This window comes from Chenopodium album, chromosome 2 (genome assembly GCF_948465745.1).
Source record: "Chenopodium album chromosome 2, dcCheAlbu1.1, whole genome shotgun sequence".
NCBI lineage: Eukaryota > Viridiplantae > Streptophyta > Magnoliopsida > Caryophyllales > Amaranthaceae > Chenopodium > Chenopodium album.
Genome location: NC_137835.1, coordinates 84,873,198 through 84,896,951, shown reverse-complemented (window position 1 = coordinate 84,896,951; position 23,754 = coordinate 84,873,198). Strand labels below are relative to the sequence as shown.

At 35.9% G+C, this 23,754-nt stretch overlaps 1 protein-coding gene across 2 annotated transcripts; it reads left to right on the top strand.

Annotated features, from left to right (window-relative positions):
- Positions 1 to 703: 703 nt before the first annotated feature.
- LOC145604760 (vacuolar protein sorting-associated protein 52 A-like) lies at positions 704 to 22,674 on the top strand. Of its 2 annotated transcripts, none has more exons than XM_081660717.1 (19): positions 704 to 994; positions 1,528 to 1,585; positions 2,962 to 3,037; positions 4,082 to 4,183; positions 4,416 to 4,499; positions 4,787 to 4,867; positions 16,037 to 16,180; positions 16,528 to 16,619; positions 17,004 to 17,085; positions 17,576 to 17,758; positions 18,697 to 18,812; positions 18,907 to 18,965; positions 20,440 to 20,540; positions 20,633 to 20,683; positions 20,866 to 21,045; positions 21,167 to 21,301; positions 21,385 to 21,459; positions 21,615 to 21,672; positions 22,257 to 22,674. In XM_081660717.1, the coding sequence occupies exons 1-19, from the start codon at positions 982 to 984 to the stop codon at positions 22,559 to 22,561; spliced, it is 1,995 nt and encodes a 664-aa protein (XP_081516843.1). In that variant the 5' UTR covers positions 704 to 981; the 3' UTR covers positions 22,562 to 22,674. The 2 variants fall into 2 exon arrangements, with proteins under 2 accessions (XP_081516843.1, XP_081516835.1); XM_081660709.1 differs by having other exon boundaries at positions 2,962 to 3,057.
- Positions 22,675 to 23,754: the final 1,080 nt, after the last annotated feature.

Genomic DNA, 23,754 nt, shown 5'->3' with positions numbered 1-23,754 from the left:
TAAATAAATACCGACGAAACGAGATATTAAGACTTTCACAGTTCACACCGTTAACAGCTATATTTTGTAGGGGTGTCCATAATTCGGATAAAAACCGAAATCCAATCCAATCCAAACCGAATTATCAATTCGGATCGGATCCGAACTTTAAATCGGATTAGATCGGATTGAGATTTTTTGGAAATTCGGATTTTCGGATTGGATCGGATTTACCCTAATTGGATCCAATCCAAACCGAAAACCGAATTGTAAAATTAAGCTTGTATAAATATGGATTTCTTTATTTTTTGAAGTTTAGCTCAAATACTTACTACTACAAAAAATAAATTAGGGAGACTCTGTATTAATTAATTAATGACTTGACGTTGAACTATTTATTTTACTCATTATTTTAAAGACTTTTATTTGTATTAAAGCTTTATTTTTATAATTGTATTAGGAGCTAAAAAATAATATATTATAATTCGGATTTTCGGATCGGATCCAAATAACCGAATTTTAATTCGGATTGGATCAAGAGAGAAGTTCGGATCGGATCGGATTGAAAAATTGAAAACCGAATTATATTTCGGATTGAATCGGACTAGTACTAAATCCAAACCGAAAACCGAACGGACACCCGTAATATTTTGCTGACCACTCCGTGTATCATTAAGGCGTAAATTGCACATTATGTGGCTTCCTAATACGGGGTTATGGAGTATGTAAATCTTGTTACTGTGTAAAAAAAAAGCGTCACGAATCATCTCCTTCCTACAATCCTACTCCCAAATTTCAATTCACTTCCAATTCCCATCTTTTAACCCAATTCAATCTGAAGAACAAACAAGAAGATTGAAACAAAGGGGTTCCGATCAAATTCAAACTTTACCCAGAAATCGAATTGGGGCATATCAACTGAATCCCACTTGGATTTTCCAGTAATGTCCCAAATGGAGGTCCTTGATTTAGGGGCTTTTGTGGGAGATTTATCCATGGAGGATGAAGGCGCCAGGTAACATTCTCTCTTATAAATTCATCAAATTGTGCTATTATGCTATAAAAATTTGTAACCTTGATCGATTTTAGGAAATGGGTAATGTGATTGAAACATGAAATTAGATATCTTTTGTGATTATCATTTATCAATCTAGCTTTTGGATCTGGGGTGTGGTTAGATTTTGATTCTGTCTTGTTGATCACCCAATAAGTTAACTTGTATAGTGTCTGTATACACCCGAATGCACAAATTAGATCATACACCCGAGAGCATGATGTGTTTCCGTAAGGAAGAACATAGGAAGCATAATGCACATCATGTTCTTGTGTGTGTACAAGATAAACAACTGCATATGGTTCCTTATGACGATTCATGTTAGTCGACCTGAAATCTTTTTGGGACTAAAGCTTTGTTGTACTATAGTTGACATGATCCTTTTTTGTTGGCTTCCTGGCTATGAATGATGACTGCATTTTGTAACACATTGTATGTAAATGTTGTGTGTTTTGCTAGTAGTATGTGACACAAAATTTATTCTTATTTTCCAGTGATGATGTGTCACTTGAAGGGCTACAACAAGAGCTGGAAGAATGTATACATGATGATGTAAGGGCACTCTATGTTTAGGAATTTTAATTCTGAGTTGACAGTTTAGCAAGTTTACCATGTTTGCTTTTCTGAGAAACAAGATCAATGTGAAGTATGGAACCTAGTTTTAGTTTTTTGATTACAGTTTATGATTTTCTCTGCTTTCCAATTGTAGTTTCTTGCATGAGTTGATTATCAATGTTATCACACATAAATCGATTTAATAGGGAATGGATTGAGCTAGGATTTCATAACGCTTAGTGAGTAAGTTTTTCTACACTACACCGAAGCCAGTTACCAGTCAATATGTCTTAATAGATGAATCTTGTTTATGTGTTATATTGCTTGAATGCTGGTGTATGTGTAAAAGGTGGACTCTTCAGTTTCGGTAGTTGTCGGAGCTTACTTTTGGAAGAATGTGAATGATGTTTCTGTGTAGTTGCAAAGCATTTTTCAACCTTGCTAGGTGTGTTATACTATTATGTGTAGAGGGAAATGTAAGGTTCTCAGTTGTGTCTTGTATTTTGTGTTTTGGTAGTTGTCCTGGCTTAGTTTTGGGAGTGTGGATGATGATGTATCTGTGTAGCTACTAGCTAGGCGTTTCTTAAAATTGCTTGAAGTTATTGAAGATGTACTCTACTATCTGTTGATGGGTGGGGTTTTTTTCAAGGAGGTTGAATGTCTTACACTAATGAGCTGGAAAACTTAAGTTATCTGTAGATTTTGATGCTGTTTTAGACACCTGTAACATTGATGAAATATAGTGAACTATCGAGGGCACATGTTATCATCTAAAATCATTGTTGTAGAATTTCTTAACTTGTTACTTCAAGGAATATGTGATGAGCTTGGATCTGAATTGCCTAAAATATTTTCTATGGGTGTAATGGTGATGTGAATCATGTGATCGGTGGCTTTGTGTGTGTTGATCCATCAAATAGGAAAAAGAAAATCACGTTATAGATATTAGGAGTTATTAAGTCTATCCCCGTCTAAGCAAGCTGATTTGGGACTATTAGTTGCAAGTTGCAATTCTGGACTCTCTCCCTGTGGTTAGAATGTAAAGAATATTATTGCTGAACAGTTTTGTTTCTGGCATATGGTTTTGATGCCATAAAATTTTCAAAGCACTGTTTCCTTCAATTTTCTTTTTTACCTAAAATTTTTGGCCTAAAAACCATCTTGATCATATCCTACATTTGGAAGAATGAATAACCAGCTTGCGTTTTGTTGATAATTATATCCTGGCATTTTCACAGCAAACAGGCCTTATGAGTCAATGTGCTGATCTCTTCTCTTTTCAGCTCTTGATTTGTGTGGCTATATTTATTCTTAGCCTGGTTTAGTTTAATCCTTGTCTGTTAAAAGAAGTGTAAATTTATTATTCCACGCAGGTTGTGGCTAACATCCTGTCAAAAGGTATTAAACTACGTGACTATACAAAGACTGTTGAGAAGAACTTACGTGAAGGTGAATTGGATTCTATACAGGTTTGTATTGTTTTGATTGTATATTCAAGCAACCTTTTTGTTTCAATCATTCCTCTTTTTCACTGTAAGTGGTAAATAATTTACAGTTTATTTGTTATTATTTTGTATGGGTTGGGTGTAATCATCCTAAAGGCTTTGTAACAATATTTATGATGTTGGAGTAAGGCTAAAGTTAACAAGAAAGATGGGTTTGCAATCTTTGCATGTTTCAAAGTCCAATTGAAGATGTCTGATTTTCTCTGCTTTTCAAAAGTTACCAGCAGATTCGATCGCTGAGTTGTTGGATGTATCATCTTTTGTTTTGATTCTCCATAGAGAATGTAGTGTTGGGATTGCTGAAGTGTAGAGTTTGGCTCCTGGTTTAATCTGGTGGTTCCTGATGGTTTTTCTCTATGACTAAAAAAATGCTCCTGATAATGGGTGTTACACCTTGGAAAGAGACTGCATAGTGGAACTCACCTTCTTGTGTTTGCAGTTTTTCTGCTTTGAACTGTATATTATGGCCTTCAAGTTTACTGAAATTTCTTAGAGTGGCTTGCGTAAAAATGGATGATACGGGTCCATGGAATTGTGGCTTATCCTTATGACAAACACCTTCCTTTATTCTACCCCTGTCAATCATATTTGAGAAATTATACATTGATTAAATGGTTAAATAGCTTTCTCGCTGTGCTTGTTAATTTAGGCCTGATTTGGTAAGCTTAAAAGCTCATGTTGAAAAAGCTCAAAAAAAGAGCTTTTTAAAATTAGCTTATTGGATATTTAACTTTTTAGCTATTACATACACTTAAATAGTTAAACAGCTAATATTAACAACTACTTACCAAATACTTTTACATAACCAGTAATTTACAACCAGCTAGTCAAGCCAATTAATAATATAACCAGCTATATCAATTAGCTACCAGCTAATTACCAAACAGGGCCTTAATTTAATTTTCTATCACAAGCTCTTTTCCTCAAATACTTGAAGTCTGTTTAATTGTTGAAGGTTACAAGATTTTTTTGCTTCTTAACCATGCAGGATTATATTAAAGAAAGTGATAATCTTGTGTCACTTCATGATCAAATTCGTGACTGTGACACCATCTTGTCACAGATGGAGTCCCTTCTAAGCGGATTTCAGGTATGGAAGAACTTCTTTTATGAAGCTATTGTTTAAGAACCATAAGTGAATTTTTGGAGAGGTCAGTAGAATATGTTTTAATTTGGTATCTTGTGTAAGTGACAGTTTGTGGTGATTTGTAATGTTTGTGGTTTGCCCATACTTTTGTAACCTCAGTTTTATTTATTTATTTATTTATTTATTTATTTATTTATTTTTTAATAAATTAACAAAATGTTGTTGATATGAGTAGGCTGAGATTGGTTCCATAAGTTCAGACATAAAAGTTCTCCAAGAGAAGTCAATGGACATGGGCTTGAAGCTGAAGAACCGCAAGGTATAACAGTTTAATCATTTACGAGTTCATCTTTCAAAAGTTAAACTGTAACTGTAAATTATCCTGAAATTGGTATATACATTTATTACTCTGTACCCCAAGTACTTGCTCATGTCAAATCACAATTGTTTTGTGCATTGATCTTATCTTTTTTCTTCCTTTCTTGATTCTATCTTATAATGTAGCTTTTGTGATCTTTATTCAACTTATTGTTTTGTTTCTCAGTCTATTGTTATTCAACTCAACAGCAGGCTGCTAATATTAAATGTTTGTTTTGCATTTAATAGATGGCAGAATCAAAATTGGCCAAATTTGTTGAAGATATCATCGTCCCACCAAGGATGGTTGACATTATCGTCGATGGTGAGGTACATACTGCTACTACTTGTGGGATTTATTTTTTATTTTTTATTTTTATGTCATTGACTTTAGAAAAAGAGCAGTGATAATCTTTGCATACTTTGATATTTTAAAAGAGTTTTGAAACAACAAAATCAAAGGCTCATTCCCTAAAGGATAGGGGTTTGCTGCCTCCAGAGTCTATCTCCTGTGGTCATCCTCTAAGATCCTCTTTTTCCTTTCGCTTTTATCTTGCATTATATATTTTTGCAAAATTTTGAATTCTCTTTTGATGTAGAAAAAATTGATCATAAGTAGAGCTGTCAATTCGGGTAAACGAGTCGGGTTTGGGTTGGGTAAGAGTGTGTCGGGTCATCTCGGGTCGGGTCAATTCAGATTAATTCCATAACTTATGCGGGTCGGGTTTGGGTTGCGTCATGCTTGAGTCGGGTTATGTCGGGTCATACTTCTTATCGGGTTTGGGTCGGGTCTAGGTCGGGTTAATAACAGGTCGGGTTACATTCGGGTTGGGTGAACAATAGGTCGGGTTTAATTTGGGTTTTCACGGGTTAAAACGGTTTAGGGTAATTCTCAGGTTCGAGTCAAGTCAATAATTTGCGGGTTAGAATCAGGTCGGGTCATTCACGGGTTTGAGTCGGGTTCGGTTCAAGTTTATAATTTGCGGATTATAATCAGGTCATTTTTACGTCGGGTCATTCTCGGGTTCAAGTTGGGTTCAGTTCAAGTCAATAATTTGCGGGTTATAATCAGGTTGGGTCATTTCCAAGTTGGGTCATTCTCGGATTCAAGTCGGGATATGTTCAAGTCAACAATTTCCAGGTTACAATCACGTCAGGTCATTTCCAAGTCAGGTCATATTTGGGTTCAACTAACTATAAATAGATAATTATCATTTTTATCAAGCTAATTATTTCCTTTGACTATAATATATAAGACAATATACTAGGAAACTATAGTCTATAATTTAGGAAGATAATTATCTCTTTTGACCATACAACAAATATATACTATATTTAACTCTTAAATCTGAGGATGATGCTCCTTTCTTTTGCTGGCGTGGACCGACTTTGTCTCCCAAGACAAAATGCTTTGATCAACAATAATAAGGTGGTCTAAATTGCATTTAAGGTGATTTGAAATCGGGTCAAGAACAATTTGGGTTGAATTTAGATCGGGTCAATATCAAGTCGTGTTAATTTCGAGTCGGGTTAGTATTAGATCAGGTTGAATTTTTTGGTTGGGTAAGTAATAGGTATGATAAAATTCAAGTCGGCTCAATAACAAGTCGGGTTGAATTTGAGTCAGGTCAATAACAAGTCGGATTGATTTCGGTTCGGATTTGTAATAGTTTGGGTTAAATTTGGGTCGGATTAGGAACGGGTCGGGTTGAATTAAGGTCAAGTTAGTTACAAGTTGGGTTAAATTCGAGATTTGACGGGTTAAAAGGGGTTTGGGTCAATTTCGGTTCAAGTCAGTTCAGTGCAAGTTAATTAAATTGGCCGTTGTAAACCGGTAAATTAGTGCAAGTTGTAAACCGGTAAGTTGGCTGTTTAAAAGCAAATTGAATGGTTCCACACACCCAATTAGACTCCCGGAGGGTATTAGGGACCATAGTAAAAAGTTTGGCAATTATTATTTTCGGGCGTAAAAAGTCAAAAATTCCAAATTTAAAGGCTAATATGCACTCTTTTTGAGAAATTTTGGAGGTTTCAGGGCCTGTGTCGAAAAGTCTTGAAATTCTATGGGATACATCTCGGGGTCAAATAATGCCGTTTGGAACCATAGATGATCATTATTTGTTGTCATAAATGTTTGTGGTAGGCTTGATTAATGAAATCGGTGCAAGTTGTAAACCGGTAAACTGGTCGTTTAAAGGGAAATTGGATAGTTCGACTTACCCAATTGGACTACCGGAGGGTATTAGGGAACCATGGTAAGCATTTCGGTAATTTTTATTTCCAGGCGAAAAAAAAAATCAAAAAATTTCAAAATTGAAAGCTAATATCCACGCTTTTTGAGAAATTTTGGAGGTTTTGGGGCCCGATGTAAAAAATTATTAATATTTTAGGGGATAAACCTCGGGGTCATATAATGCCGTATGGAACCATATATGATCATATTATGTTGTCATAAATGTTCGTACTAGGCTTGAGTTAATGTATTCCATGCAAGTTGTAAACCGGCAATTAAATTGGCCGTTTAAAGGTAAATTGGATGGTTCCACCAACCCAATTGGACTCCCGGAGGTTATTAGGGATCATGGTAAACATTTCGGCAACTTTTATTTCCGGGCGAAAAATAGTCAAAAAATTCCAAAATTGAAGACTTATCCACGTTTTTTGAGAAATTTTGGAGGTTTCGGGGTCCGGTGTCGAAAATTCTTGAAATTTTAGGGGCTACATCTCGGGGTCATATAATGTTGTTTGGAACCATATATGATCATTATATGTTATTATAAATGTTCGTAGTAGGCTTGAATTAATTTAGGAAAAATTGCCCGGAATAATCCGACCTTTTGCCCGTCCGCTGAAAATAATCCCACCTTTGGATTATTTTTTAATAATCCCACCTTTATACCCATTCCGCTATAAATGGTCCCATTATACTTGGAACCGGTTGAACAGGTAATTTTTTTTTTTTTTTTTTTAAAGTAGAATTTACACGTGTTGCTCCTTGATTAGTCAAAAAAATAAAAATAAAAAAGTAGTAAAAAAACCACCATCGCCACCTAAGCCACCCCAATTCAGCCACCACCACCCAACCTAAACCCTAGAACCACTATCCCACCCGCACCTGAAACCACCAAGCTGACCGGAATCCCACCGAGCCAAGCCAACCTAAACCCAATTACCCATTAACCCAACCCCTTAACCACATTAACCATTTAACCCAACCCCTCCTCTGTGGACGACGACGACGACGCGGCTGGAAACGGTGGACGGGGGAGACGCGACACGACCAGAATCTGGGGATGGGGGAAGTTGGCGCGTCGGAGCTGGGTTTAAGGGAGTTGGTGGGTTTTTCGCGGACGGAGCCTGGGTTTTCACGGGGGTAAGAGTGAGGGAGAGGATTGGTGGTTCATGGGAGGGGAGGGTAAGCCGGAGCCGCGTGAATGGGGTTGGCCGGTTGGGGGTTGGCTTGGTTTCGTGAGGATTCGAGGGTGGTTCATGTGGAGGTTCGTGAGGGAGGGAGGGGTTCGAGGGTGGTTCAGGGAAGGGGGTTCGATTGTGGTTCAAGGGAGGGGTGGCAGGGGAGGCCGGCGCGCCGGATTGGTGGTAGGGGAGGTGGTTTGGGTGGTGGGTGGTTTCTAAATTAATTAATTGTTTTTTTTTTTATTTTTTTTTAAATTTTATTTTTTGGACTAATTGAGTTCCGACACGTGGCTAGTAACTTGCTATAACAAGTTAACTAACCGGTTGGGACCAATAAAAAAGATCGGGGGGTAAAGGTGGGATTATTAAAAAATAATCCAAAGGTGGGATTATTTTCAGTGGACGGGCAAAAGGTCGGATTATTGCGGGCAATTTTTCCATTAATTTAACCGGTGCAAGTTGTAAACCGGTAAATTGGATGTATAAAGGCAAATAGGATGGTTCCACCCACCCAATTGGACTGCCGGATTGTATTAGGGATCATGGTATACATTTCGGCAATTTTTATTTTTGAGCGAATAAAAGTAAAAAAATTCCAAAATTAAAATCCACGCTTTTTGGGAAATTTGGGATGTTTCAAGACCCGGTGTCGAAAAGTTTTGAGATTTAAGGGGATACATTCCGGGGTCATATAATGTCGATTGGAACCATATATGATCATTATATGTTATTATAAATGTTCGTAGTAGGCTTGAATTACTTTAATCGGTGCAAGTTGTAAACCAATAAATTGGTCGTTTAAAGGCAAATTGGATAGTTCCACCCACCCAATTAGACTACCGGAGGGTATTAGGGACCATGGTAAACATTTTGGCAATTTTTATTTTCGGGTGAAAAAAAAATCAAAAATTTTTAAAATTGAAGGCTAATATCCACGCTTTTTGAGAAATTTTGGAGGTTTTGGGCCGGTGTAGAAAAGTATTAATATTTTAGGGGATACATCTCGGGGACATATAATGCCGTATGCAACCATATATGATCATTATATATTGTCATAAATGTTTGTAGTAGGCTTGAGTTAATAAAATCCGTGCAAGTTGTAAACCGGTAATTAAATTGGCCGTTTAAAGGCAAATTGGATGTTTCCACCAACTCAATTGGACTCACGGAGGGTATTAGGGATCATGGTAAACATTTCGGCAATTTTTATTTTCAGGCGAAAAAAAAGTCAAAAATTTCATAAACAAAGGCTAATATCCACGCTTTTTGAAATTTTTTGGAGGATTTAGGGTCCGGTGTCGAAAAATCTTGAAATTCTAGGCGAAACATCTTGGTGTCATTTAATGCCGTTTATAACCATATATGATCATTATTTGTTGTCATAAATGTTCGTGATAAGCTTGAGTTAATGAAATCGGTGCAAGTTATAAACCGGTAAATAAGCCGTTTAAAGGCACACTGGATGGTTCCACCCACCCAATTGGACTCACGAAGGGTGTTAGGGACCATGATAAACATTTCGACAATTTTTACTTTTGAGCGAAAAAAAGTAAAAAAATTCCAATAGTGAAATCTAAGATCCACGCTTTTTGAGAAATTTTCGAGGTTTCGAGGCCTGGTGTTGAAAAACCTTGAAATTTGAGGGTAAACATCTCGGGGTTGTATAATGCCGTTTGGAACTATTTATGATCATTATATGTTGTCATAAATGTTCGTGGTAGGCTTGATTTAATGAAATCGGTGCAAGTTGTAAACCCATAAATTGGTCGTTTAAAGGCAAATTAGATGGATACACCCACCCAATTGGACTATCGAAGGGTATTAGGGACCGTGGTAAAAATTTTGGCAATTTTTATTTCAGGCCGAAAAAAAGTCAAAAAATTCCAAAATTAAAGGCTTATATCCACACTTTTTGAGAAATTTTTGAGGTTTGGTACGGTGTCGAAAAACCTTGAGATTTTAGGGAATACATCGGGGGGGTCATATAATGCCGTTTGAAACCATATATGATCATTATATGTTGTCATAAATGTTCGTGGTAGGCTTGAGTCAATGAAATCGGTGCAAGTTGTAAATCGGTAATTGATCGTTTAAAGTCAAATTGGATGGTTCCACACACCCAATTGGACTCCTGGAGCGTATTAGTGACCATGGTAAACATTTCAGCAAGTTTAATTTCCGGGCCAAAAAAAGTTATAAAATTTCCAAATTGAAGTCTAATATCCACGCTTTTTGAGAAATTTTGGAGGTTCTGGACCCTGGTGTCGAAAAGTCTTGAAATTTTAGGGAATGTATTTCGGGGTCATATAATGTTGTTTGGAACCATATTAGATCATTATTTGTTGTCATAAATCTACGTGGTAAGCTTGAGTTAATGAAATCGGTCCAAGTTGTAAACCGGTATATAGACTGTTTAAAGGCAAATTAGATGGTTGCACCGAGCCAGGTGTACTCCCAAAGGGTATTTGGAACCATTGTAAACATTACGACAATTTTTATTTTCGGGCAAATAAAAGTAAAAAAATTACAAAATACGCATTTTGCGAAATTTTGGAGGTTTCGGGGTCCCGTGTTGAAAAGTATTGAAATTTTAGGGAATATATCTCGGGGTCATATAATGCCGTTTGGAACCATATATGATCATTATATGTTGTCATAAATGTTCGTGGTAGGCTTGAATTAATGAAATCGGTGCAAGTTGTAAATCGGTAAATTGGCAGTTTAAGTGCATATTGGATAGTTCCACCCACCCAATTGGACGCCCGAAGGGTATTTGAGATCATGCTAAACATTTCGGAAATTTTTTATTTCCGAGCAAAAATAAGTAAAAAAATTCCAAAATTGAAGGCTAATATTCACGTTTTTTGAGTAATTTTGGAGGTTTTAGGGATCGGTGTCGAAAAGCCTTAAGAATTAGGGGATACATCTCGGGGTCATATAATGCCGTTTGGAACCGTATATGATCATTATATGTTGTCATAAATTTCCGTGGTAGGCTTGAGTTAATGAAATCAGTGCAAGTTGTAAACCGGTAAATTGGTCATTTAAAGGCAAATTGGATGATTCCACCCACCCAATTGGATTTCCGGAAGGTATTAGGGACCATGGTAAAAATTTTGGCAATTTATATTTCCGTGCGAAAAAAGTTAAAAAATTCCAAAATTTAAGGCTTAATAACCATGCTTTTTTAGAAATTTCGAAGGTTTCAGGGCCCGATGTCGAAAAGAAATTAGATTTTATGGGATACATCCTGGGGTCATATAATGCCGTTTGGAACCATAAATGATCATTATATGTTGTCTTAAATTTTCATGGTAGGCTTGAGTTAATGAAATCGGTGCATGTTGTAAAACGTTAAGTTGGTCGTTTAAAGGCAAATTGGATGATTCCACCTACCCAATTGGACTCTCGGAGGGTATAAGGGAACATGGTAAACATTTCGACAATTTTTATTTCCGGGCGAAAAAAAGTCAAAAAATTCCAAAATTGTAGGCTAATATCCACGTTTTTTGAGAAATTTTGGAGGTTTCGGGGCCATGTGTCGAAAAGGCTTGAGATTTTAGGAGATACATCTCGGGGTTATATAATGCCGTTTGGAACCATATATTATCATTATATGTTGTCATAAATGTTCGTGGTAGGTTTGAATTAATGAAATCGGTGCAAGTTGTAAATCGGTAAATTGGTCGTTTTAAGGCAAATTGGATGCTTCCACCTACCCAATTGGACTCTGAGAGGGTATTAGGGACCATGTTAAACATTTCGACAATTTTTTTTCTTTGCGAAAAAAAAGTCAAAAAATTCCAAAATTGAAGGCTAATATCCACGCTTTTTCAGAAATTTTGGAGGTTTCGGGGTCCGGTGTCGAAAAGATTTAAGATTTTAGGGGATACATCTCGGAGTCATACAATGCCATTTGGAACCATATATGATCATTATATGTTGTCATAAATGTTTGTGGTAGGGTTGAATTAATGAAATCGGTGCAAGTTGTAAATCAATAAATTGGCCGTTTAAAGGCAAATTCGATGGTCCTATCCAACCAATTGGACTCCAAAAGGGTATTAGGGATTATGGTAAACATTTCGGCAATTTTTATTTTTAGGTAAAAAAGTCAAAAAATTCCAAAATTGAAGGCTATTATTCACCATTTGAGAAATTTTTTAAGTTTCGGGGCCTGGTGTCGAAAAGTCTTAGAATTTTAGGATACATATATCGAGGTCATATAATGCCGTTTTGAACCATATATGATAATTATTTGTTGTTATAAATGTTTGTGGTAGGCTTAACTTAATGAAGTTGGTGCAAGTTGTAAACTGGTAAATTGGTCGTTTTAAGGCAAATTGGATGGTTCCACCCACCCAATTTGACCCCCTGCGGGTATTAGGGACCATAGTAAACATTTCAGCATTTTTTATTTACGGGGAAAAAAAGGAAAAAAATTCTAAAATAGAAGGCTAATATCCATGCTTTTTGAGAAATTTCGAAGGTTTCGGGGCTGGCGTCGAAAAGAAATGAGATTTTAGTGGATACATCTCGGGGTCATATAATGCCGTTTGGAACCATAAATGATCATTATATGTTGTCTTAAATTTTCGTGGTGGGCTTGTGTTAATGAAATCGGTGCAAGTTGTAAACCGGTAAGTTGGCCGTTTAAAGGTAAATTGGATGATTCCACCCACCCAATTGGATACTCGGAGGGTATTAGGGAACATGGTAAACATTTCGACAATTTTTAATTGTGGGCGAAAAAAGTAAAAAAATGTCAAAATTGAAGACTTCCACGTTTTTTGAGAAATTTTGGAGGTTTCGGGGCCATGCGTTGAAAAGGCTTAGATTTTAAGAGATATATCTCGAGGTCATATAATGCCGTTTGGAACCATATATGAACATTATATGTTGTCATAAATGTTCGTGGTAGGCTTGAATTAATGAAATCAGTCCAAGTTGTAAATCGGTAAATTGGTCGTGTTAAGGCAAATTGGATGGTTCCACCTACCCAATTGAACTCCCAGAGGGTATTAGGGACCATGTTAAACATTTCGACAATGGCGAAAAAAAGTCAAAAAATTCCAAAATTGAAGGCTAATATCCACGTTTTTAAAGAAATTTTGGAGGTTTTGGGGTCCGGTGTCTAAAAGACTGGATATTTTAGGGGATACATCTTGGAGTCATATAATGTCGTTTGGAACCATATATGATCTTTATATGTTGTTATAAATGTTCGTGGTAGGCTTGAATTAATGAAATCGGTGCAAGTTGTAAATTAGTGGCTGTTAAGGCAAATTTGATGGTTCCATCCAACAAATTGGGCTCCAGAGGGTATTAGGGACTATGGTAAACATTTCGGTAATTTTTATTTTTGGGAAAAAAAGTCAAAAAATTCCAAAATTAAAATCCACGTTTTTTTAGAAATTTGGGATGTTTCGAGGCCTGGTGTCGAAAAGTTTTGAGATTTAAGGGGATACATCTCGGGGTCATACTATGTCGTTTGGAACCATATATGATCATTATATATTATTATAAATGTTCATAGTAGGCTTGAATTAATTTAATCGGTGCAAGTTGTAAACCGGTAAATTGGCTGTTTAAAGGCAAATAGGATGGTTCCACCTACCCAATAGGACTCTCGGGGTGTAGTTGGGATCATGGTAAACATTTTGGCAATTTTTATTTCCTGGCGAAGAAAAGTAAAAAAATTCTAAAATGTAAGTCTATTATCCACGCTTTTTGAGAAATTTTGGATGTTTCGGGACCTGATGTCGAAAAGAAATGAGATTTAAGGGGATTAATATCGGGGTCATATAATGACGTTTGGAAATATATATGATCATTATATGTTGTCATAAATGTTTGTGGTAGGCTTGAAATAATGAAATCGACGCAATTTGTAAATCGGTAAATTGGCCGTTTAAATGCAAATTGGATGGTTCGACCCACCCAATTGAACTCTCGGAGGGTATTATAGACCATGATAAACATTTCGACAATTTTTATATCCGGGCGAAAGAAAGTCTAAAAATTCAAAAATTGAAGGCTATATCCACACTTTTTGAGAATATTTGGAATTTTCTGCGTCCGGTGTCGAAAAGTCTTGATATTCTAGTGAATATATCCTGGGGTTATATAATGTCATTTGGATCCATATATGATCATTATTTGTTGTCATAAATGTTCGTGGTAGACTTGAATTAATGAAATCGGTGTAAGTTTTAAACCGGTAAATCGGTCATTTAAAGGCAAATTGGATGGTTCCACCCACCCAATTGGACTCCTGGAGGGTATTTGGGACCATGATAAACATTTCGGCAATTTTTATTTCCGGGTGAAAAAAAGTAAAAAAATTCCAAAATTGAAGGCTAATATCCACGCTTTTTGAGAATTTTTGGAGGTTTCGGGTAGAGTTGTCAATTCGGCTAAACGGGTCGTGTTTGGGTCGGTAAGAGTGGGTCTGGTCAATTCGGGTCGGGTCAATTCGGATTAATTCCATAACCTATGCGTGCAGGGTCATGCTTGAGTTGGGACACGTTGGGTCATACTTCTTGTCGTGTTTGGGTCGGGTTTAGGTCGGGTTAATAACAGATTGGGTTATATTCGGGTCGGGTGAACACTAGGTCGGGTTTAATTCGGGTTTTCACGAGTTAAAACAGGCAAGGGTAATTCTTGGGTTCGAGTCGGGTTTTGTTCAAGTCAATAATTTGCGGGTTTCATTCTCGGGTTTGAGTCAGGTTCGGTTCAAGTGTATAACTTGCAGGTTATAATCAAGTCGGGTCATTTTCAAGTCGGTTCATTCTCGGGGTCGGTTCAAGTTAATAATTTGTGGGTTATAATCAGGTTAGGTCATTTCCAAGTCGGGTCATACTCGGAGTCAAGTCGGGTTATGTTCAAGTCAATAATTTGTAGGTTGTATCAGGTCGGGTCATTTTCAAGTCAAATCATATTCGGGTTCAACTAACTATAAATAGATAATTATCATTTTTATCAAGCTAATTATTTTCTTTGATTATAATATATATGGAAATATACTAGGAAACTATAGTTTATAATTTAGGAAGATAATTATTTCTTTTGACCATACAACAAATATATATTATATTTAACTCTTAAATTTGAGGATGATAATAAGTCCGGTAAAATTCGGGTCGGGCCAATAACAAGTCGAGTTGAATTTGAGTCAGGTCAATAACAAGTCGGGTTGATTTCGGGTCGGGTTTGTAACAGGTTCGGGTCTGGTTAGGAACGGGTTGGGTTGAATTCAGGTCAGGTTAGTAACAAGTCGGGTTAAATTCGGGTTTTGACGGGTTAAAACGGGTTTGGGTCAATTTCGGTTCAAGTCGGGTTCAGTTCATGTCAATAATTTACGGGTTACATTCAGGTCGGGTCATCTCCGGGTCAGTTCATGTTTGGGTACGGGTCTCACATACTCGTGTCAACTCGGGTCTAGGGTTGGTTTCAGGTCGGGTTTTGGTCACCATTTTTTCGAGTTCAGATGAGTCGGTTTATAATCGGGTTTGAGTCTGTATTTCGGGTCGGGTCAACTTTTGACAGCTCTAATCGTAAGGAGATAATATAAAGAATCTTTTGGTAGACCGGAGTCATCCAACAGATTATTATTTAATTTTTTTTTTTTTTTAATTTCAACTTTTTCTTTAATGGTAGGGAAGAGCATACAAATCACATAAAATTTTTATTGATCTTGATATATTTCTACTTTGGACTCTGGAGTTTGTTTTTGACTAAGAGATTGCATGCCTTCTGAAGTTAATATGGATTAATCTCTAGCCTAATTTTGTAGATGACATATATCTAAAGTAACATCAGGCCTTATTGTTTTTTATTTCTATTTTGTGCATGTCCTAAGACTCTAAACAGATACACCATCAATCTGCCAGTTTAATGCGTATTACAAAAAAAGTATTTTTCCTTTGTGATACTGACAAATTAGGCGTGTGTGTGTAAATGGGGTTTCAAAAAGTCTTTTTCCAACAGCTTCTCACTTGCTTTATGGATAACTTTGTACGTGCAACTTCTGGTGCTTTGGGTGCTTCATGGTTGCAGTAGAGCTTATATTTTATTTTTGTCCAGGTGAATGAGGAGTACATGAGAACATTAGAGATACTCAGTAAGAAGTTGAAGTTTGTGACTACAGAATCAACGGTGAAGACATCAATGGCTTTAAAAGATGTTCAACCTGAGTTGGAAAGACTTCGGCAGAAGGCAGTTTCCAAGGTTTCTTTTTAATTGACCTCTAGCATTAACGCAATATGCATTCCTCCTATTTCACTTCAAGTTTATGAAGCTTCTGTTGCATCTTGTTATTCCACGATCTTATGTCATGTTTTGATATCTTAAATGGCACATCAATCTGCTGAAATGTTCTTACTGTCAAATTTGTATATGGTGACCTTTTGTGGTACAAGGACTTGCAAAATCTTCTATTGGATTTATTTTGCTCACAGTGAAACTGTTAGCATTAACTGCACTTCTTCACATTTTAGCTATATAGTGTACATGTTAAATTTTTTGAAGCTCATCACTGCATTTGTGAGTGACTGAATATGTTTGTGACTTTGTAGGTTTTTGATTTCATTGTTCAGAAGCTTTATGCGTTGAGAAAACCAAAAACAAACATACAGATCCTTCAACAAAGCGTCCTTTTGAAATATAAGTAAGTCTGTAAGTGGGGCCTGCCAAAATTACATATATATCTGATAAATTTCAGAGCTCATAAATTTCTACACCTTTTAGTGGAATAAATTTCATTGTTAAAACTTATAAGTTTAATCTGTTTAATTTCTTCATGGTGCACTACACTGCATTTTGTATGCTCAAGATCTGTGGCACAAATGGGATTGACATTCACTTAATGTTCTTGACTTCTTTACTGTCTTGAATGACAATTCTAAAATCTTTAACTGTATATTGTGACTATTTTTCATCATTTGTAGGCCCTTGAGAAGTACTTTTAATCCTACAGGTTACTTAAAAGAATCTTGTTGGGATTTATGTAAAGTCCATGCAGAATAATTGATATTTGACTGTTAATATGCAGGTATGTTATTTCATTTCTTAAAGAACATGGCAAAGAAGTGTATACAGAAGCCCGTGCAGCTTACCTTGACACAATGAATAAGGTGAATACTGACAAATAATACGTATCATTTATCTATTTGAGCCCTCAAAAGTTGGAAATATGTGACTATAAACAAGCCATTAATCTCATGTTTTTTACCCAGAAATGAAATAATTTCATGTTCTAGAATTGTAATTGTATCCTTCATAGATAGAATTGTTATGCGGTCTACATTTAAGATATAACCTTAACCTTAATCATAGTTAGAGCTGATGATTTTGTCAAGCTCTGTTTGGAGAACAGATATGGCATTTTTTTGGGTGCTGGCCTGCTGGGTGAGTGGAGGAGGGGGAGAGAGGGGGGGGGGGGGTAGTGAAGGAATGGAAAAGAATGAAGCTTTTGCGTGGGCCTCTCAGAAGAGTTTGATTGGGTAGATCATTATTTTTTTTCCTCTCTAATGAGCTAAGTGTTGATGCAGAACAATGCTCTCCTGTATTTGTTTGTCATTTATGCTAAATTTGACAGTAATAAAAATTCGGCCAATGTTACAGGTTTTGAGTGCACATTTCCGTGCTTATATACAAGCCTTGGAGAAACTGCAACTTGATATAGCAACGTCAAATGATTTAATTGGTGTTGAAGCCAGAGGCACCAGTCTTTTCTCAACCAGAAGAGAACCTTTGAAGAACCGTTCTTCTGTTTTTTCTCTGGGGGATAGAATAAACATTTTAAAGGTATTTTTTTTCCCTATAAAGACTATTCATGGTTAATCCTCGTCAGGTGGTTGGTGTTTGGACTTTCTGCTGCTGTCTCGTGCATGTTTTATTTATTTATTTATTTATATTTTTTTTACTGTACTACATCTAACTTTGCAACCTGGATAATCCTGATCACTTGTTGTAAGTTTAGATGAATTAGATCCCCACTACTTGTTTTGTCATACTTGTAGCAGTTTATGGAAGAAGTACAAATTCCTAGATATTTTAAAGTAATTGTTATCACTCAAGTTAATCACTCTATTTCATTCTTGACTAAAATTTGCAAAAAGCTCATATTTAAGGGTTTCTGGTGTTATAAAGATGATTTTATGCCTGATAAGTTTCTTTTTTCATCCCAATAAATTGTGAGGCACATATCTTGCTAAGAGTTTCTTATGTGTTTGGTAAATCTTTTGGGAAAAAAACAACTGTCGAATTTATACATAGAATTTTTTACAATAAAATAAGCAGGGAAACTGTTAAATAGGCGGCAGTTGCATTTGCTACTCTGGTGTCAGAGTTATACAGTGTATATTATCCTTCCCTGCATGTTACTACAATGGAACTTTCTACTCGTATTTTGCTCTTGTTATTGTTCTTTGCCTTTAATTTTTAAATTCAACGAATTAATGGAACACATAATAGTATGACTAAAAGCTCACAGCATAATTTTTTCAGGAGAGGGCTAGCCCGTAGATTAGCTCCTTGTTCATTGTGGTTAAGCAAGGAATTTCTTGTTATTGCATTTGTCCACTCCTCTGGCTGTCCTTGTGTCTGGATTTTAATGTATAAAGCTCATTTTCTTTTGGCTTTTTGTGATGATTCATCATTTAATGCTATTTTTATATCCCTGCTGAAATGTGATGTTTGCTTGATGTTGACCTTCATATTTGTAAACTGCATGTCGCCTTCAGGAAATTGATCAACCTGCATTGATTCCTCATATAGCAGAAGCGAGCTCTCAGAAATATCCTTATGAAGTTCTTTTCCGGAGCCTGCATAAGTTGCTGATGGACACTGCCAGTTCTGAGTATGCACTAGAATGCCATTTTGCATCTTGAATGACTATTAGGTTCTACTTTGAATTCTTTGTTTGCAACTTGATCAAATCTGCTACCTTCCAGGTATCTTTTCTGCGATGAATTTTTTGGAGAAGAGGCCTTATTTACTGAAATATTTGCAGGTAATCATTCAGGCTATTCGTTTTATCTAAAGAATTCAAGTCAGTAATGTGTTATCTTGTAATGACTAATGAAAGGGAAAGGGGGAGGGGGGAAGTCAACCAGATGCATGAGGATGATATGCAAGTCACCTTGTGTGAGAAATCTCAACTTATAACATAATATAGTGATTGTCTTATTCTAGGAGTGTGAAATGCTGTATCAGCTAGTTTGCTGTGCCTTCTCAAGTGGCTGGTGTTTTTGAAGTCATTTAGAATCTATTTAGCTAGAGTCAATGCATGGTGTTTTTTCTTATTTCTATCAGGGTACTGTTTTAGTGCAAGACCATGGTCCAGGATGCCTCTTAACTTGGCATCTTGCACCCTGTGCTTGAAGTCTTGTGTATCACGATTAGAATGGGATTAGTTGGTAGATATATGACATTCTACATCATTAGCATAATGATAAGTTTCAAGAGAAAACATAATCTCATCCATATATGTTATTGGCCTTGAGGCTGATTTTTTTTTTTTTTATTTTGTCAAGCAATTAATTAATCAAGTTGTTGTATCTTGAATGGGGTAGAAGTTGTGTCTTGGGGAGAATTTTGAAGTTCTGCTATGGGAAAATGTTGTATGATTATTTGATTGAAATATAGAGTAAAAACTAGGAAAATTGAAAATCCTTTTCACAGTTTCACTAATGTGATACTCTTTATACAAGGTATTAGACCTAGTGGCTCTTCAGGGGCTGACAAGTATGTAGTAGTAATACGAACCAAAGATATTGATATGAGTTGCAAAAACTTAAGGTTGAATTACCAATAAAACATTCCTTATTGTCATAAGGCAAGCGATAGTTGTCAGGGAACAAAAAGGTTTTCAATCATCAATTAGCAATGTGTGTTCATTGCATGGAGGGCCGGAACTTTTTTTGTAGGGGGGAGCAAAACCTTAAAGAAACCCTTAAGTAGTTTTTCCCAACCTTATATTGTTATCTTAATGCTTAAATTAAATGATAACCAAATCTAATACAAATTACCGAAGGGTATTATATTGTACACATAAGGCACAGCACGTGCAAGACCAAATCAATGATATGGCTTTGTTGGTCATTGCCTCATTGGAAAACCTGGTGGGAGCTGCAAGGCTCACGGTCAAGCTCTACCTCGCTCTAAAGGGTTGAATATCAAAATGGCATTTCTATCCTTACCATATCATGTAATTCCATTGGAGATGAAAGTTAAAATGACATAAAGGCAAAGAGTTATTCAACATCTAGAACTTCTAGAACTTCCATAATGATGCTCTAAAGCTTGATTCCCATGCCCTGATTCAATGAAAATGGTCCAAAAATCAAAGCCACTATCCCCCTGTACCATGCCAAATATGGACTTCTTGATTGTTCTTAATTCCATCTTAAAATAATTGATCTAACTAAATCAATAACCCAAGTTTATACCAGCACTGTGATGATTTTATTGCTCCTTTTTGGCAGGTCCATTTGCAGTAATCGATGAGCACTTCAACACAATTTTGTCAAATTCTTTTGACGCTATTGGGCTAATGCTCATGATTCGCCTTACCCATCAGCACCAGGTATTTTTCTGTTATATTTAATTATTTATTTACTATTTTCTTGCTAACATGTGTCTTATGTCATATCAATTGACTCTCTGTCTTTATTTCAGCTTATTATGTCAAGAAGACGGATCCCTTGCTTGGACTCATACTTGGATAAGGTGTGTTTCTTTTAAGTAACTTTTATTGCCATGAATTGAATAAAAAGACTCCTCCTTTAACTGGATGATTGATTTCCTTTTAATTTCTTTACAATACTTATGTGCAACTTGTACCGTCAAACCTTCATGGTTTCATATACAACTGCAACATAATGGTTTCCTGTTACCTTTTATGTGACCAGGTGAACATCGCACTATGGCCCCGTTTTAAGATGGTTTTTGACATGCACATCAACAGTCTACGTAATGCAAATGTGAAAACATTGTGGGAAGATGATGTTCTTCCTCACTATGTTATGAGGCGTTATGCTGAGTTTACTGCCTCCCTCATTCATCTCAACGTTGACTATGGAGATGGCCAGGTCTGCTAATTCATATATCCTCATGGTCTGCTAATTCATATATCCTCATGCTCCAAGAATTATCACTCCTGTAATCTGTGCATATAATTACTTGACTTCATTGATTTCTGTTTCTTTTCAGCTGGAGATGAACTTGGAAAGACTTAGAATGGCAGTTGATGATTTGATTATGAAGCTGTCTACGCAGTTTCTTAAATCAAAACTGCAAAGTGTGTTTCTTATAAATAACTATGATATGACGATTGCAGTCTTAAAGGTAAAAGTGGTTATGTTGGTTAATGGACAACCTGCTTCAACTAAGAGCCTCATTTCATATTATTTTTTTTTTTTCAAATTCAGGAAGCTGGTCCTGATGGTGGTAAGATTCAGATGCATTTTGAGGAGGTCCTGAAGAGCCAAACAACTATATATGTGGTAAGTGACCAGCATAAAGTTTTCTATGAGGTGGTGCTCTGATGTTAAGCATTTCCATGCTGGCTCTTCAATTTCTGTATTTGATTTTGTTAATGATTAAAACTCTGTGGTTTTATGTGGCTGTATAAACATCGATTGTTACTTTGTTTATTCAGGAAGAACTACTGCTGGAGCACTTCAGTGATCTTATTAAGTTTGTGAAGACAAGGGCATGTGAGTACTCTGACATGCAGATGCATATTTTCTTCCTCCAGTATATCAAACACCTTACAAGTTATGAATGTTTTTGCTTAAGCATTCTAATATCCTAAGAAAAAAAAAAAAAATAATAATCAAATCACTTTAACTCTCTCTGTCTGTATAATTATATGCCTTTATACTAATTTGGGGTGCCTCAAAACTATTCACCTGCCATCTACTTTAATTTAATAATTTACCCAAAGATGAGATGAATTTTACTCTCAGTCCAATTTCAAATATAATATTACATTTAACAGTTTTTGGTTTAGACCCCTACCAGTTTCTTAATAGCCTTAAAACACCTAACAAGAGTTATATGGGATGGAAGGAGTACCTGAAAATATTTTTGACCTACCGCGTACTAACTCTGAGTCTTGATATGATATGAGTGCAATGGTAGGTAAAATGTAGTCTCTTCTCAAAGCAACTTATTTTAAAAAATGGAAATTATAGATTTGTACTGTTGATTTTGTGTAATATATCCTTTGCTTTGATCTCCATTTCTTCATGGATACTAATTCATAATTTTGAATGCTGGTTTGGTAATCATCAATTAGCCGAGGATCAAAGTTCGACTTCTGAGAAGGTCATATCAGTGAGTGAAGTTGAGCCACTCGTTAAGGACTTTGCTAGCAGATGGAAAGATGCAATTGAGCTGATGCACAAAGATGTGATAACATCCTTCAGCAATTTCTTGTGCGGCATGGAGATCTTGAGAACTTCGCTAACCCAGTTGCTGCTTTACTACACACGGCTGTCCGAGTGTGTAAAGAAGGTGCAGGGAGGGTCTGCACTGAACAAGGATCTCGTCTCTATTCAATTAATTATTCATGAGATTAGGAAATTCTCAAGGACTTTCTAGGTTTGCTGTAATCTTTTTTACCCTGACATAAGAGATAGCAAGTTTCGAGAAATGTTGATACTTAAGAGTTGATTGTTATAAAAAAAAAAGTCGAGTTTTTTCCTCAAACCTCATCTTTAGTGAGGGCTGTTGAAGAAGTGTTCCTTGTAATTCAGCTGCTGTTATGAAACCTTCAAACGCCTGGATTGTTATGGAGGAAAGCCGACAAAATCACAAAATACATGTTTCGGAACTGTTTTGTGTATTATGATCCCCAATTTTGTGTCTTTGATTTGTTCAACATTTTTGGATGTAAAAATTTGGATAATTGACTTGAAATTAGTACCACTGATACAATATCTTCTTAATTTTTCGGAAAGTAGACATTAACCTATTATGAAAAATCTGTCATCTCCGTTTGCTTGTCCCATTTACTTGAACTAAACAACTTATTACCATTTGAATTTATTAGACCATACTAACAATTGTAAAGCAAATTGTGAATGTATGTTATGATGATTGAGCAACAAAGTTTACAAAGTTATGAGCAACATAATTCTTTGAGCTGTATGAACTAGCATAAATGAAAGGTCACATTAATAAAGGCATAGACGCATAGTACTAGTTTAGAGTTATGGTGTTGGTCAAAATATAGAGTAGCGCAGCCAGAATCTTTAATATGAGGGGATACTATAAAATCGCACAGAACAATTATTCCTATATGGCTAAAGAAGATTTGTAAAATGTTTAATCGCATATTAAGAAAATTATTCAACAAAATTTGTTTGCAAGTTGTAAGATTTGTAACCCTCAATTCCAGGTTAATAAATTCGAGTCAAAGATTTTTTTTTTTTTTTTCTCTCAAAACTATAAAACGTACATAATAATTAAAAATTTTCAATAAGTAGTCATTTTTTTAAAATTCAAATCGCGAAAAGGTAATTAATTTGTCTCCTTAATTAAGAGAAATAATATCAGCACGCCAATGTGACCTCGTAATTTTCTATACTCGTACTACCTCCGTTACATTATTTGCAACAATTTGATATAAAATTAGAGAGGAAAAATGTCTAATCCTTGCAAATATTATGAAACGGAGGTAATCGTAGTATTTTTCTCACATAAAGACGTGTCAAAATTAATTTTCGTTGTGTCGAATCATTTCCCAATTCAACCCATATTTGTAATGCCGTTTTGCTATGAGTATATATTAT

What these genes read in the sequence shown, in the direction of transcription:
- LOC145604760 (XM_081660709.1), top strand. Translation starts at nt 924, where the DNA reads ATGTCCCAAATGGAGGTCCTTGATTTAGGGGCTTTTGTGGGAGATTTA. An exon ending in GGCAGAAGGCAGTTTCCAAG is followed by an intron (nt 16,181 to 16,527) that starts GTTTCTTTTTAA and finishes GTGACTTTGTAG; the next exon opens with GTTTTTGATTTCATTGTTCA. An exon ending in GCCTTACCCATCAGCACCAG is followed by an intron (nt 20,541 to 20,632) that starts GTATTTTTCTGT and finishes TCTTTATTTCAG; the next exon opens with CTTATTATGTCAAGAAGACG.